This window comes from Crinia signifera, chromosome 2, assembly GCF_055691185.1.
Source record: "Crinia signifera chromosome 2, ASM5569118v1, whole genome shotgun sequence".
In the NCBI taxonomy this organism is placed as follows: domain Eukaryota; kingdom Metazoa; phylum Chordata; class Amphibia; order Anura; family Myobatrachidae; genus Crinia; species Crinia signifera.
In genome coordinates this window covers 68,466,092-68,482,601 of record NC_139218.1, presented here as the reverse complement: position 1 = coordinate 68,482,601, position 16,510 = coordinate 68,466,092, and the positions used below count along the sequence as shown (strand labels likewise).

Here is a 16,510-nt window from a genome sequence, read left to right as displayed (position 1 = left end):
TATCAAGGGATTTTCTTCTGTTGTAGCACACATCACCGCACTTATCCATAAGTAAGCCATCCCTACAAATTGGTCTCCTGAGACTGTGCAAGCTTTCAATACTTTAAAGAAAGCCTTTCTCTCACATTCCATTGTATACCATACTATTTGGGGGATTCACTTTGTACCTTTGAAAAGTTTTGGCTTCACTTTTTACTCAGTATCCTTTGTGACTTTATCAGACCAGGAGCTCAATTAATGTCTAATTTCTGGAGAGCCTTATGCAAAAAAAAGGTATAACCTTTATGCTACTATCCACATTCTACTGGACAGACCCAAACAGTTAACCGGGATTTAGCAAAAAAATTAAGAATCTATTGGTGAGATTTAATAGGATGAGAGATTCAAAAAGTGAGAGATTTGGTAAGAAATCTCCAGTTTTTTTTAAAGCGGCAATCATTTACACTGCAAAATCAAACTGGTTTTGCAGTGTAAATGATTGCCACCTTAAAAAAAATGGATAATTCCTTCCAAATCTCTCACTTTCTGAATCTCTCTTCCTATTAAATCTCACCCCATATCTGAGTCTCTCAGGATGGACTGGATCCAATTTCTGCCATGGAAAATAAATTCTCCAATTATAATCATTATCATGAAGCTGCAAATATATTACATTCTTCATGGTATATAAGATGCTTCCCCCTATGCCCATGCCTTCCATTTTCCCTATTTCTAAGATGCCAGTTGCAAATACTCATCTCCATATGAAGTCCAGTTAAGAACAACTTTCTTAAAGCTTCGAGTTTGTTGAAAGTTTCTGTAGATAAAAAGATGGAAATACATTTTCTCAATTATGGAAACCAGGTTTGTCTGTCAATTCTCTATCTAAGCCTGAAATTTCTTAGTGTGAAGTTAATCTCTTCGCTTCATTGCTCTTTTTTAAGATTATTTAAATAGTCAACCCAGAAACATTCTGGTTAAGCAGCCCATACACGCTGGGATCCCAGCGGGTCCGATGTGTGCTTTGATGTGCTCGCTCCCGCGGCACCTCATCACACAGTACAAAAAGTATGTGCTGCACATACTTTTTGTACTTGATATTCATCACATCGCATTGCATTGCATGCACAAGGCATGCACAAGGCATGCAATGCGATGTGATGGATGCTATTGTAGCCCAGAACGCACGCCGGGATTGCAGCGTGTATGGGCAGCATTAGAACTTCCAAGTTCACAATACCTTTAATTTCTCAAGTCTGTTTTCTTTTTCCTTCTCGCCCTTCCAATCCTATTCATGTGCATGCGCAGGTAGATTGGATTCCTAAATCTCCAATGGCACATTGTATTTCCTGGTGAATTGGAAAGGTTTTGGCTATTAAGAATATTCATTAGGGAAGGATTCAGATATAAATAACCCTCATCTTCTGAGGGAATTTTTTTTTTTCAAAAACATTCTGATGAGAATTTTTTTTTGGGGGGGAGGGTGTCTGGTGACCCCAACAATACTGCCTGTCACTGTCACCCCATTTTCCTGTGCTGGAGGCTGTCCTGCTTTCTTTCCTCTGAATCACTCGCAGGTTGAATCCAGCAGTCTGTATTTTTCCACAGAACTTGTCCAACTCTTTCTCCTTCCGTTAATGTGGTAGGTGCATGTGACTTGGATGTTATTTTGCCACCAGATTCCAACATGCATCCCATTTAAGGCTGATTCTGAGCTCGGTATAAAGTCAGAGTCTTGATTCACTTTATCCTTACCTATAGATGCTCTTTTATAAACTGTAGAATATGGAAACCATTGAGAAAAGGTGCACAATCAGGCTAATGATATACCTAATTTTAAACTGTTTTGTACAATTATTTTCACTGATCTGTATTTCTTGTCAGCTTTTTGTCGTTACCCATTAGTACAACTGTGTTTGAAACTATAGATTAAAAAAAATATGGAAAAATGATGTTCTTTGCTGGCCAAAAGGCCCATGCAAGAACCTAATATTAGCTAAAATAGAAAGAAGTAATTTTTACAGTTCTATGGATTTTTCCAGTGCAATAGTTGAATATAGTAAACTGGGATGATGAGTCCTCAGATCCACCTTCCAGAAGAAAGACAAGGGTCTTTATATCCTTTTTACCTCAGGACTAGGTTTGACCCACCTATTGTCTGATCTCCTTAGGCAGAAAGTGTCTTTAAACCCACCTTTGCCTGTATATAGAGTATGGAGGCCATTTCCTAGAGTTTCCTCTACACAGATAAATCTATAGCTGCTCCAATACCAAGAGAGAGTTAGTGTCTTTCAGGTTTAGACATATGGGAGCCAAATATACAGTACTTCCCTAGACATATTAAATTATGACTTTGATGCCACAGTAGATATATGGGAAAAAAAAAACTAAATAAAATTTATTATAAGAAATTGGGAGCCAGTAATTTCCATTATACAGTACACATGTAGAGTGTAATACACTCTACATGTGTGGGACATGTACATGGGGATATCTTCATGGGTCCTTCTGTACCTGAGCAAGCTCTGGCACCAGGGATTAGTAAAGTCCAAGTTATTTATTTTTATTTTATTTTTAAACTATCTGCTATGTTTGCGGACCTAACTGCCATAGCCTTCTGGTAGTCACAGTTGCACAAATTTTTAACTACAGATAGAGCCTTCCTCAGCTAGCCTTCTCTGGGTAGCCATGGCACACCAAGGCCTATTGTTCTCAGCTGCACTAAAATACATAGAACAATACGGTAGGAGATTAGCATAGGATTAAGTCCGACAGTTCTGGCTCACAGTCATATAAAGGGTCTAGAAGAGGATGGCTCTAACCTGTTAGAGCACATAGCACCTCAGTACCAAGGTAGCTTTTTTCCACTCAGTCAGAGGACCAGACATAGGATCAAGTGATATTTCTTTACCTTCATTGGTTTTCACAGGTTCAGAAGATCTATTATTGATCTTATCCAAAAGGTGGAGGAATGAGTATGTTCAGATTATACTGTATTTGTTTAAAGCAAATGTATAATCTATCTATCTATCTATCTATATATACTCTGGATTTGTTGCAGGTATCAATCACTTTTGCAGTGATATAAAAGAGATGCTGGGTTTCACTCCTGGCTGGTATTGGAAGATATGCTGGGTGGCTATTTGCCCACTGTTCCTTCTGGTAAGTCTGTTTTTCTTTATAATTCCTTTGCTGGATAGTTATTGTTCCACTACTATAAATCCCAGAAGGCCAAGTCTGCCAACTGCATTGTGAAATTTATAGACTTTTTCCTACAAGATGGAGAACCAAATTCAGATGTGTACTTTTGAATGCGTAAACTTGCATAGAAAGGAAATGTAGAAATGCCTCTATCCCTATAGAATTCTGGCAGTCCATGCATGAAGAGGAACTACATTCTACCTCCCAGATTCCTGCGTGTGGCTCATTCGGAAATTAAACCCAGGTCCAGCAAATTCCAGCCCTAGTGTGACAGAAGGAACAACATAACAGTAATGTCAGCACTAGTGGCTGTACACAGCCAAATGGAGAATCACTTGAATTGCTCTGTTGGGCATCATCTAGTGTCTGCCGGCCCGCCAAACTCTTGAATTCCTCCCGTAGAGGTAAGCAGCAGCAGTAGCCCTTTACGGGGCTTAAAGTGGTCCTGTAGAGGTGGGGGAACTCATTCCCGGTGCCACCTAATTACACCCCCTCCCCACATTAAGTGGAGCCAGGGCCAATGGTAGGGTTTTTGATACCCCTCTACAAACTATAATGCTTTCTCTGGTAGAATTACTGCGCAGGGCCAAGGTGGAGGTTATACTAGTTCTACCTCATCATTACAGGTGGTGGAAATCAATTGGACCCCATTCTCCCCCCCACTTTAACCTCTGGCCTTTAGCATAGAAACATAGGGGCCAATTCTATTCAGAATTATGTGAAAAGCACCAGAAGGGGATACCAGGCACTATTCTAATCAAAACATGCTAATGCCGACTAGTGGATTTTTGCTCGCAACCCTCCTGGGCTACAATGCTGTTTTGTACCCTAGCGCTGCACAAACAGCATTGTGGGAGGCATTTAAGTCGGAAAATGCCGGTACTCGCAACTAAGCACTTGCAAACACTGGCCTTCTACAACCTAGTAGCGCACTGATGAGAATAGCTCCCGGCGCTAATCACATCATTCGGAATAGAATTGACCCCATCCAATGGCAGATGGCAGATAAGAACCATTCAGCCCATCTAGTCTGCACCTCCTTTAACCATATTGTTACACTTAAACCCGATTTGATCATTATTTATTTGTAAAGATATTCTTATGTCTATCCCATGCATGTTTAAATTGTTCTACTGTCTTAGCCTCTACCACCTCTGATGGGAGGCTATTCCACTTGTTTACTATCATTTCTGTTAAGTAATTTTTCCTCAGATTTCCCCTGAATCTACCTCCCTCCAGTTATATAGGATAAGGGATGAGTATGCTTGAAGTCCAAGTTAGTTTTGTTTTTTTTACTATCTGCTATGTTTGCGGACCTAACTGCCATAGCCTTCTGGTATTCATAGTTGCACAAATGTTTAACTACAGATGGAGCCTTCCTCAGCTAGCCTTCTCTGTATAGCCATGGCTCACCAAGGCCTATTGTTCTCAGCTGCAATAAAATACATAGAATAATACAGTAGAAGATTAGCATAGGATTAAGTCTCACAGCTCTGGCTCACAATCATATAAAGGGCTAGACGAGGATGGCTTTATCTGTATTAACCACTTTTACACATTGTCCTGGCATGTACCAGCCAAGCAGAGGCATATTTAGAGCTCACGGGGCCCTAGCCAATGCACAGGTTTGAGGTCCTTTTCCCTCAAACAATCCATAGCATTATATTTATGCTGCAGATTGCAGGCGGCTTTGAGAGTACCTTGTCGGTTGCACAGTCTATTCTGTATAAATCTGAATCAGGCTCTAGGTATTTTGAAAGTAGGTCGAATACCTGTGTCATATTTAATGTAAACTGCCCATATACAGTGAATTAAACCATTTTATGTGATCACAGTTTTTGGTACTTGTGTATTATCACGGCGCCCATCGCATTGCATACCATAAGGATTAATATGGTATGCAATGAGATGCGATGCGACCTGATCTTATACAATTTAAAATTGTATACCATTGTATATTGCATACAATGAGATGAGATGAGATGAGATAGGATTTTATTGTATAAGCACACTAATGGTTGCTTTCAATGTTAATTGGCCCCCCCATATAAGATTTTTAATTGTATAAGCACCCTAATGGGTGTGTCACGAAATGGGTGTGTGGAATCAGTCGTGACTGGAGTGGTCAGATGGTGGATTGATGGAGTGGTGCGGATCTCAGGAAGAGAGGCGTGACCAGCCGGAGATGGGTTAACACAAACAGGTTTATTGAAGGAACTCATATAACAGATAATGTAACCAGGATCAATACTTCTTGATTGGACAAATAATAAATAGATGCAAGTCTCTGATAAATAACAAGTAACAAAAGATAGCAGTCCTTTGCAAAAATAAACAAGATGGCAGTCCGTTCAAAATAAACAAGATACATGCCGGTAGTTCTGGGAGGATAAGGCAATGTTCAGGATTTGAGTTTAGAGAAAAGGATACCTGAAGATTGGAGAATTGGCTGACTGAAGATTGGATGATTGAAGATTGGATGGCTGGATGACTGAAGATTGGACGGCTGGATGACTGAAGATTGGACGGCTGGATGACTGAAGATTGGACGGCTGGATGACTGAAGATTGGACGGCTGGATGACTAAAGATTGGACGGCTGGATGACTGAAGATTGGACGGCTGGATGACTGAAGATTGGACGGCTGGATGACTGAAGATTGGACGGCTGGATGACTGAAGATTGGATGGCTGGATGACTGAAGATTGGATGGCTGGTATCAGGATACAGCTGAATAACAGGATTACTGGAAGCTTACAGCAGAGACGTAGCACACAATAGCTGGATGCAGCTTGTAGCAGGCAGGTCAGGAAACTGGTATCAGGACAGGGTAGCGACTTGGCGTTGACACAGGAACAGGTGACGGAGATAACAGAACTGAAATGGCTGACTTGGCATATAACAAATAACTGAAGAAAACCGAGTATAAACACAGGAACTAGATGAGCAGAAACTGGAGCAAGAATTGGACAATTTGTGGACCAGACCGGGAGCGCTGGACCAGTCGGACAAGCAGAGCCTCTGGGAGCTGAACACTGAAGACTCACGCAGGGATTCCAGGAAGCAGGCTTGAACTGCACAGAACATCCAGCACATGCAGCAGGAAGACAAGTTGCTGAAGGCAGTTTCTGGGTCTGTGAGCACTATATTTAACCCCCCTGCCTTGCATTGATTGGAGGAAAGGACAGAGGGCATTCTGCAAACTGAGGCAGGAATCCAGGAGCTTTCAGTGTGAATTTAACAGGTGAGCAACAGGGAACAGGACAGCAAAGGGTTACAGGTGATTTCAGTTTTAGACTGGATTCTACGCAGCTGCACAATCAAGGAGCCAGCAATGCATAGACTGACTGGCAGCATGAATGCAGACAGAACTGATTCAGACTGAGACTGAGAAACAGCAGAATCACAAGTCATGTAAGCTTGAATAAGCAGATCCGTGACAGGGTGCTTACAATGTTAAATGCACCCCCACGCCACCCCCACTATCAACGCCAACCCGAAGCGTGGCGAGCGGCGGCGGTATGTGTCCTCCGACCTTTTCATACCCCCACTATCCATGTCGGCGTGGAGTTGATTTTATATAGTGTGGCGAGCGCAGCGAGCCACCGAGCCTGAAGCGCGGCGAGTGCAGTGAGCCCCGCGAGGGGACGCATAATACATGTAAAGTAAAACGCGGCCACTCGCCACGCTTCGGGCTCGGTGACTCGCTGCGCTCGCCACACTATATAAAATCAACTCCACGCCGACATGGATGGTGGGGGTATGAAAAGGTCGGAGGACGCGTACCGCCGCTGCTCGCCACGCTTCGGGTTGCCGTTGATAGTGGGGGTGGCGTGGGGGTGCATTTAACTTTGTAAGCACCCATTGGGGTGCTTATACAATTAAAAATCTTATAGGGGGGCCAATTAACATTGAAAGCACCCATTAGTGTGCTTATACAATTTAAAATCGTATCTCATCTCATCTTATTGTATGCCATTGTATGCCATATACAATGGTATACAATTTTAAATTGTATAAGATGGCATAAGATGAAAATCGTGGGTGCTGTGCTAATACACAAGTACCAAGTTTTTTTTTATCCTATCAAAGACCATTAAAGGGGCATTGGGAGTGGGGGCACATCTGTGTGATTATGTTATGCGATTGTTGCTCAATGCTTCTCTGGGAATGTTTTGGATGGTCAGGATATCTTTATGGGGCCCCTTGAGACCCTAGGTTGTCTTGTGGAATATCCTCTTATACAGCTAAGGGGTGCCAGGAAGAACCCTAGAACGATTTTGTGGCTCCTCTTTCACATGTATATTCAGATGTAAATTTGCAGCCTACTCTAAATTTCCTCCTATAATTACATAATGGCATCTACATCATGCTGAGCAGGCCCTGCTGCAGGTAGTCATAACAAACACTTGTTCATGTGGTTTAGCTCAGCACAGCTCTTCTACACACAGCAGTTGTGATAACAACACAGAGATAATTTAGTCCTCTTGGCACCAGAGACATTTGTATTATTGAAGCTTGAACAAATGAGCCGATATACAAAAAGTCTGAACAACATCATCTGCAACCTGACGTGAAGCTGGCATTGGTCCGTGGCCTTAAATAGTGGCTTAACCCAGATTTATTATTAACCTTTTGTCTGCTTACTACTCCCTAAAGTATGTGGATGAAACTCTTACCATGTATTGCTCGCTGCGTCCCAGCTCAGGGATGGTTAATTCAGAGAACAGGTTCACAATAAAGTGAGGCTTTGCAGATACTCCTGTTTAATCTTGCATGTTTTATTACCAGTATAAAAATAGATATAATTCCCAGAGACTTGGGGCTCCATGGAGTATGATGACGAATAGGACAGTGTGGTGGTTACTACATATTCACAGTAGTAAAACATATCAGTAAAGGAGTCTTCCTTTTATTTCCATGATTGAGATAACAGAATGCCACCCAATGGCATTTTCACCCTATTGTTCTCATCAAAAATAGAACAGATAGCAAAAATTGTGCCCCTAGACTAGGGCCTGTATTCTAGTTCACACGCAAAGGCAAATTCCTTCTCAAATGGACAAAACCATGTGCACTGCAGGTGGGGCAGATGTAACGTGCAGAGAGAGTTAGATTTGGGTGGGGTTTTACTTCAAAGTGAGATCTATATTGCAGTGTAAAAATAAAGCAGTCAGTATTTTCCCTGCACAGAAACAAAATAACTCACCCAAATCTAATTCTCTCTGCACATTTTACATCTGCCCCCCTGCAGTGCACATGGTTTTGTCCATATAAGTAGGAATTTGCCAGGGTGAACCAGAATAATCCCCTATGTTATTATTATGTTTTTTTTCTTCACTTTTGGTTTTGTTTTAAAAAAAGTGAAGAAAAAAAACATAATAACATAGGGATTATTCTGGTTCAGCCTTTCCAAAATTGTCTTATTGTATTCAAATGATCCCTTTACGATTATCGAGAAAGGATATACAAAAATTGAACAAAGCCTTCTTCTGTTTTTTTTTTTTTTTATGGCAGGGCAAAAAGCCACGTATTTCCAGACATAAAGCTTATCTTAAGAGAGCAGATGGGGGTTTGGGGATACCTAACATCCTGGCTTTTAGTCAGGCGGTATTCATGAGATATGTCCTGGATTGGCTCCAGGGAACTAGCTCCTACACTCACAAGCCTCTGGAGGGAGATTTAGTGAGACCGTTTTCGCTGGCAGGGTTGCTCCACGTTCCACGGGCTAAATTACCACAACAGGTTAGGAAAAACATTCTGTTTTCAGACACTTAAACTGCATGGATAGGCATCAACAAGTATCTAGGTAGAGATTACCAGAATACTAGGTATGATACCATTTGGGCATATCCTGGCTTCACCCCTGGGATGTCGGAAATAGGCTATGATAGGTGGAAGAAGCAAGGAATAATGGCAGTCAAAGATGTGTTCGACATCTACTCTCTTTTCAGGAACTTTCGGCCAAATATTCTTTACCTAACAGAGATTTCTATATGTACCTCCAGGTCAGACACTATATACAATTAAAGAAAGGTCCCATGTTGGTTCCTGGGGGGCAAGATGTGTTGCAACAGGTGTTCAGCTTGAGCTCCACTGGACCCTATAGATTGAAATATCTGTATGCTGACATTCTTCCATCCTCACCAGAAGCAGTTTGGTCTGCAATGGTTCCTAGGTGGCAGGCGGATATCCCAGGGGTGGCTTCGATGGAAACACTTCACAAACATATGGAAAAAACTTTAAAAGTACTACATTCTGCCATGTTGCAGGAAGTACATATTAAAACATTGCATAGAGCGTATATCTCACAAGCCTAGAGAAAGTACTTTGTACCTGGAGACATAGGGATATGCCTCAAATGCAAAGGCTCTAACGCTACGTTTTTCCACCAAATGTGGGACTGCGGGAAAATTAGGAAGTTCTGGGATGAGGTGATGATGTTTATCAACAGCACATGTGGTCTGCATCTGGGTAAAGATCCCTTAGCAATACTGTGTGCCAATTTCTCTAATTGGAATATACATGGTCGGAAAACTGAGTTGTTGCCATTTCTCACAGTGACTGTGACAATAGCGAAAAAAAGTTATAATACGTAAGTGGACAACTTCATCTCAGCCTCTCTTACAAGAGGTCAAAGTGGCCTTAACACAACTGATGTATTTTGACAGAAGGGCCACTTTGCCCATGGTGGAGGAGGGCGTAAAAAAGTTCCATGCAAAATGGGTAATTAATATGTTAATATGTAGTAAACAGAGGAAAAAGGCACAATCATTTAATATAACAATGATTCATATTTTTAAAAATACCACAAAAACACAGTTCTTCATTTTAGCAAAATCTATGTATCTATAAAGGGCTAACTACTTCTCACCTCTATTCACCACTGACCACTAGAGGCCACACAGATTACTCCTTGTGTGTTAAAAGATGTTCATAACAGAAAGAGAAAGCAATTTTAGCAGGGACACTGATCTGTTTCAAACTTTCTGCATGTGGAGACAGGGAGCTGTGAAGACAGAGATTGGAGGTAGGAGTAGATAGGGACTGGGGGTAGAATGGACAGTTTGTGGGCTAAAAATGGTCACAGCTCAAAGTGAAAGTAAAAAACAGTCACAGCTCAGAATCAATGAACATACAATTAAACTAGGCCAGATACAGTACCACTTGCAGTGGTACCTGGCCGATAGAGGATTATCCTTTCTATTATATTCCTGGACATCATTAGACAACACTAAATAGTGAACTTGGGGTGATGCTCTAAAGCAAAAAAATTGTGCATGCTCTGCACACCAGGTCAGCGCTGCTGACAAAAGCTGTCGGTACCCTATAGAAGTCTATAGGCTTCTCTCTTCAGTGCTGTGTGAGGGATCCATCAAGGATCCCTCACAGCATGCCCTGTGGACGGCGCCCTTACTCTCAGACCCGGAAGTCCAGGGACGGCGCAGTATCACAAAGGACAGCTCTTACCGCAAGAACTGTCCTTTGTATTAGAGTATGTTAGAGTATATGCAATTAGTATAATGCCCTTTGCAGCGTCCAGCAACTCTATATAATGTCATTAGTACATTTTTCTTCTATAATATATCTTAGTTTTACAGCATTTTGTACTTAAGTATTAAAGATATTGTATATACTTTGGGGGATATCCAATTAGCTGCAATAATTCTCCAATACATACATTACATACAATACAATTATAGGCTGTTTTATCGGATAAAAAAGCCTAATCCCCGATAATACTGGTTCTCCGAGCTAACTGGATATCCCCTGGCGACCCCCTGATTATTTTATACCCCGTGTAGTAAATACTTCATAAACTTCACAAGAATGAATATCGTTTTATTTGATCTATTTCTCTTTTTTGTCTCTGCAGTTCATTATTTGCAGCTTTATGTCCAGTCCCCCAGAACTCCGTCTTTTTAATTACACATACCCAGACTGGTCTGTTGTGCTTGGTTACTGCATTGGGACATCCTCGTTTATCTGTGTTCCAGTGTACATGGTGTACCGGCTGGCTACTACTCCTGGCTCATTAAAAGAGGTAACAGCGGAGCTAGATGGTGCTCTTGTAACCTTATGTCTAGGATTGTTAGGAAAAACATAGCTTTTGAATGTGACTCATTCCTTTACTGCCATTCCCTTGTGTACAGTTGTGCATCTGCATGCACAAGCCCTCTCCTGGTGTACAGTCATGCGGCTTAGTGCACAAGCCCTTTCCTGGCGTACATCTGTGCATCTTCAAGCCCTTCCATGATGTACAGCTATAAGTCAGGGTTGCCGACTCTCCCGGAATATCCGTGAGACTCCTGGAATCTTGGGACATCTCACGGACTCCCGGAAGAGGGAGTGCTGCACATGTGCTAGATGCCGATGAAGCCGTCATGATGATGCCGGTGTCATCGTGTGTGCGCCGTCAACGAGATGACGCTGCCAGAGCAGTAACAGCAGGAGAGAACAGTGTGTCTTACAGGGCGGGGTAAGTGTGTTCACTTACTGGCGCTCTCTTAACTAGCCCTCTACCTGCTCTCCCGGCGGCCGGCACTGTCCCCATGACAACTCTTTCACTCTTTCCTTCCCCGGCCTCTCTCCCACCTGTCTCCCCTCTGCCTGCTCTCCTCCCATCACTAGTCTGTCCCCACTACTAATTCCTTGCCCTCCTCCTGGTCTCCCAGCACTGTACCCACAACTACTCCTTCCTTGCATTCCCCTCTGCCTGCTCTCCCAGTACTAGTCTCTCCCCACTACTCATTCCTTGCCCTCTCCCCTGACTCCCCTCTGCCTGGTCTCCCAGCACTGCCCCCACTACTCCTTCCCTGCCCTCTCCCCTGACTCCCCTCTGCATGGTCTCCCAGCACTGTCCCCACTACTAATCTGGGGTCATGCTTATCAAAACACTGTAGGGGCCCCCTGGCGACATAAGGCCTGCCCCCTGTCGACATAAGGCCCCCCACCCTGAAATGATTTTTCAAAAGTAGGCAACCCTGCTATAAGTCTTTATATGCAATCCCTTTCCTGGTGTACATCTGTGCATGCACAGGCCCTTCTCTGGATTACAGCCATGCATCTTTGTGCACAAGTCATTCGCTGGTGCACACCTGTACATCTGCATGCGTAGGCCCTTCCCTGGTATACAGTCATGCACCTGCGCTTGCAAGCCCTTCCTGGTGTTCAACTGTAAGTCTGTGTGCGCAAGCCCTTCCATGGTGTACAGCCATGTGTCTGCATGTGCAAGGACTGAGACGTTCACTATAAACACCTTTGGACTCTCAAATACCACTTGGTGTCTCTTATGTGACATGCCCAAAACACATCCAAAAGACTCCCATAATATCAGCATATCTGTACATCTGAATAGCCACCTCTCTGTCACTGCCCAGTACATTTCTAATGCTTTTCAGAGACCGTGAATGGCTGTACACCATGGACAGGCTTGTGTATGCAGACGCATTGCTGTACACCAAACAAGGGCTTACGCACGCAGATGCCCAGTACTGCGACTGTGCTCAGAGAATCAGGATGTGTGTTTGGTGTGACTTAGATGCTTGCGCAGTAGAAAGACATTGCTCTGCTGCATCCAACATCAGCAGTGCTTGCAACTCATCCCATAGTGGGCAGTATTCAATGCATTGGGTGTGCTGTGTTAGCGAGCAAGGTCAGTATTCAACTGACCCCCTGCATATGCCTACTCCCCCTCGCTCTGCGAATGCGGCTGCAAAAACAGCAAGACTCGTGGCTAAATGCACCGGGCTCCATGCATTAGCCACGAGCCTCGCTGTTTGGGGGAATCAGCGAGGATTCCTCCGGAACATTGAATAGAGTGAGCGGCCAGCGCGGGGGTTAAACAGCGAGGATCGCTTGTTTTCTGCGATCCGCGCCGTTTAACCTCCTCGCCGGCCGCATTGAATATGGGCCACTGTTGTAAACAGGATTCTTCAGTGTTACTAATTTAGCTATTTAAAAATATATATTTTCTGTATTTTAGCTAAACAAGTTACAGTATGTAGAAAGCCGAATAATATTTCATGAAGAGTATAAAGCATGAATGTTACCCAATCATTGGTCCAATATTTCTTTAATAACCTCACCATGATCTCAGCTCAGCGCATGTTACGTTTAATTGGCTCTAACTGCAAATAGGTAATAGGTCCTAAAAAAAATAGTTATCCCATCGTTGATTGTACTTTTATTTCCTGCTAGCGCTTCATCAAAAGCATAACCCCAGAGACGGATGCAGAACTGCCATTGGGGGGTATCCACATGAATGCTGTGTAAGCTGAAAACGGAACCTTATCCTGTATACAAACTGTGCGCACCCCACTCTGTGTCTAATGAAAACTTTTGGAAATCTCAGGCTGTTTATGGTTCATCTACTCACACTGCACTGGATCACGTCTGAGTGTCACACTGGACACAGTGTCATCCTAGAACGTGAAAGCCCCAAGATTTCCACTTCACAAAAAGTCAACGGTCCACGCTGGAAAGGTGGTTTGCATGTGTGTGTTTGGATAATTATCTGCTGAGAACAAAAGAGACGTAAAGCGGTCATGTTTTGATAGAAGGCAACTATAATCTTGCCTTTGCATATTCAATAAGCTCTATATCTACTAATGAAACAATTGTTTTTAAGCATGGAAGAATAGTAAGGAAAGTTTACAACCCTTCGTTCTGGAACTACTTGTCGTTCGTACATTTATGCCTGCTCGTAACACCCATGCTTCCATTTCATGGTCATGGCTACACAAAGAGATGAACAGTTCTGACAGAGAAATTTACACAACCAAATAGTATTGAGCAGTGAGTGTCGACACTCACTGAGGTTGGCCACAGTAACCTCTCTTGGTGCTTGGCACCTTTACGTGGCCACTGGATTAAAGAATAATTACACCTGAGACTAAAGATTTAGTTTTGTTAAGAGAAGATTAATGTTCTACTTACCTTCAGTCCATCATATCATATATTATATTTTTATTTTATTTTTTTAAAAGTTTATATGTCAGATGTTATTTGGAGGAAATATCTTTAGTACAAAAGAATATAACAGAACCATTTATATGGATGATTAGACTGTAAGCTTGATTCTGGGGCTATATTTTGTTTAATATTGTATTGTATTGCTATTATGCTGTGTGTGTGTTATATTTACATATTTTGAAAGACCATTTTCACCAATATTCAGACTGTTAACAATAGAATTTTGACATACTGTCATTTGCTGTGGTGGATTGTACACTGCTCACTGTAGGGCTGATTAGGTGTATGTAGGTTTGCATGAGGTTTGGTGCATGTGTGTATGTCCGTGCCTGCCTGGACCTGAAGAGGCCGGTGACGGAACCTTGCTCTTTTGTCAGTAGAGTGCATGATGCTCATTTTGCCAACACGGCATCAGTACCTCTAAATTCACTTTCAGCTACCATTAAGGCTTTAGAATATGTTCAGCCATTAACATTATGGAAAGATGTACAATATCTCTTGATTCAAAAATATATTAATTCCTAATGATAAAGTAAACGCGCTTGGCATTTTCACGTGATCATCGTTTAGTCCATCCACTACACACTGAGGGAAACTGTCCATCAGAAACACAGTTTAGCAGGACTGCTGGAATCTGCATGTCCCCAATTTCTATGCAGATCTGATTTGCTTGAATCAATTCCAGGGCAGGCTCCAGATGAGAGACTGCAGCACTGTTCAAAATACAAGGGATACAGGGCAGAATGTATTAAAATACATTGCTGCCCCCGCCGGAGCGATGCTAGTGCATATGTATTAACATATGCGGCTAGCATCGCAGTGCGGTGACGGAGGCCCCCCTGTGATACCTGTGATGTGGTGTGCGGGGGGGGGTCTCCATCACATCCCGGCTCAACGCGGCTGTCCCCAGCGCCTCCTCCTCCGCCTGCAGCCGGAAGGACATCCGACTGTGACGTATGCTAGGGGGAGGAGAAGTTTTACTTAGGACCGGAGGGGGGTAGGGGGGGTAGGAGTCTGCGGTGGACAGCGGGCGGCAATAGAAGCCCATAGGCTTCTATAGGGTATCGCCACCCAAAGGTGGTGATACCCTGCCAAGACGCAGCAGCTGGGTATTAGTACATTTGAAAATGACGTAAAACAGGGGTTTTGACGCATTTTCCTCTAAGTACATCCCGCCCACAGTAACTACCACCAACTGCCATTTCAAACTGACTCACTGGCAGTTGGTTTGGCTCCCCTATTTTAATTTTGACTGGGCTGCAGCCCCTTCCTTTGGAGCCGCCACTGATCAATTCTATCCTCTCGGTAACATAAGATTTTACTTTTTGCATTCTTCATGGTAAATATAACAACTGTAAAATATTTCCTTCAAGTACAGTATTTTCCAGGAATGACTTGCTGATGTATGGGCCCCTATGCTAATGCAGGTGCTCGTAATATCCCTAATGATTCTGTTACATTTTATTTGTAACATTGTTACATTTTGTTTGTAAGAGACTCAGGGGCAGATTTATTAAGCTTGGAGAAGAGATAAACTGGAGATAAAGCGGAGAAAAGGTAAAAGGAGATAAAGCACCAGCCAATCAACTCCCAACTGTCTTTTTCAAACACAGCTGATTGGCTGGTGCTTTATCTCCTTTTACCTTTTCTCCGCTTTATCTCCAGTTTATCTCTTCTCCAAGCTTAATAAATCTGCCCCACAGAGGTAAATGCATGAAGCTCGGATGGAGAAGTGCATAAAGAACGTTATGTGCAAGGTGATAATGCTCCAGCCAATCAGCTACAATATGTAAATTGACAGTTAAGAGCTGATTGGCTGGATCATTATCACCTTGCACAGTTCTTTGTGGGGATAGATACCACTTCTCTAAGCTTCATACATTTACCCCACCGTTACAAAATTGCCTATATTATGTTACCAACCAACATGTCATTAGTAAAAAAAAATGTTCAATTGAGATCTCATATTCATTTTACGGTAGACTGTTACATTTATTACATGTTCGCTGGGTAAAATGGCAAGAGCAAATATACATTGTAGTGTACATTGTAATGATGAAGCATTCATGTGTTTCCCATGTGAATTCCATGTGCTGCACTCTCACCAGTGCAGTCTAGTGGTTGTTAGCACACATACAGTAAATGTTTCATACATTATATGTGCTCTGTTTTAAAAGCAATATTATCATTTTAATTTGCAGTTGAGAAAACAGCACCATTGACTCTTTACTACTAACTTTAATATGATCGTAATGCCCTTGTTATATACTTTCCTGCTTTTGAGGTCTCCTTTCTTGGAGAAACCTGAGGAGGAAACACTTCTGGCCTCTTTGAGGAGCATGGGCAGGCTGGCACA

General features: G+C 42.7%; 1 protein-coding gene across 2 annotated transcripts in view; it reads left to right on the top strand.

Annotated features, from left to right (window-relative positions):
* SLC6A4 (solute carrier family 6 member 4) overlaps positions 1-15,679 on the top strand; it is a 142,389-nt gene extending 126,710 nt beyond the window's left edge. For both annotated transcript variants that reach the window (XM_083172306.1, XM_083172305.1), the window contains exons 12-14: positions 3,041-3,141; positions 11,057-11,224; positions 13,381-15,679. In XM_083172306.1, the coding sequence (XP_083028432.1) occupies positions 3,041-3,141; positions 11,057-11,224; positions 13,381-13,455 (344 nt within the window). In that variant the 3' untranslated portion in view covers positions 13,456-15,679. The remainder of the gene's footprint in view (positions 1-3,040; positions 3,142-11,056; positions 11,225-13,380) is intronic.
* The last annotated feature ends 831 nt before the right edge of the window (positions 15,680-16,510 follow it).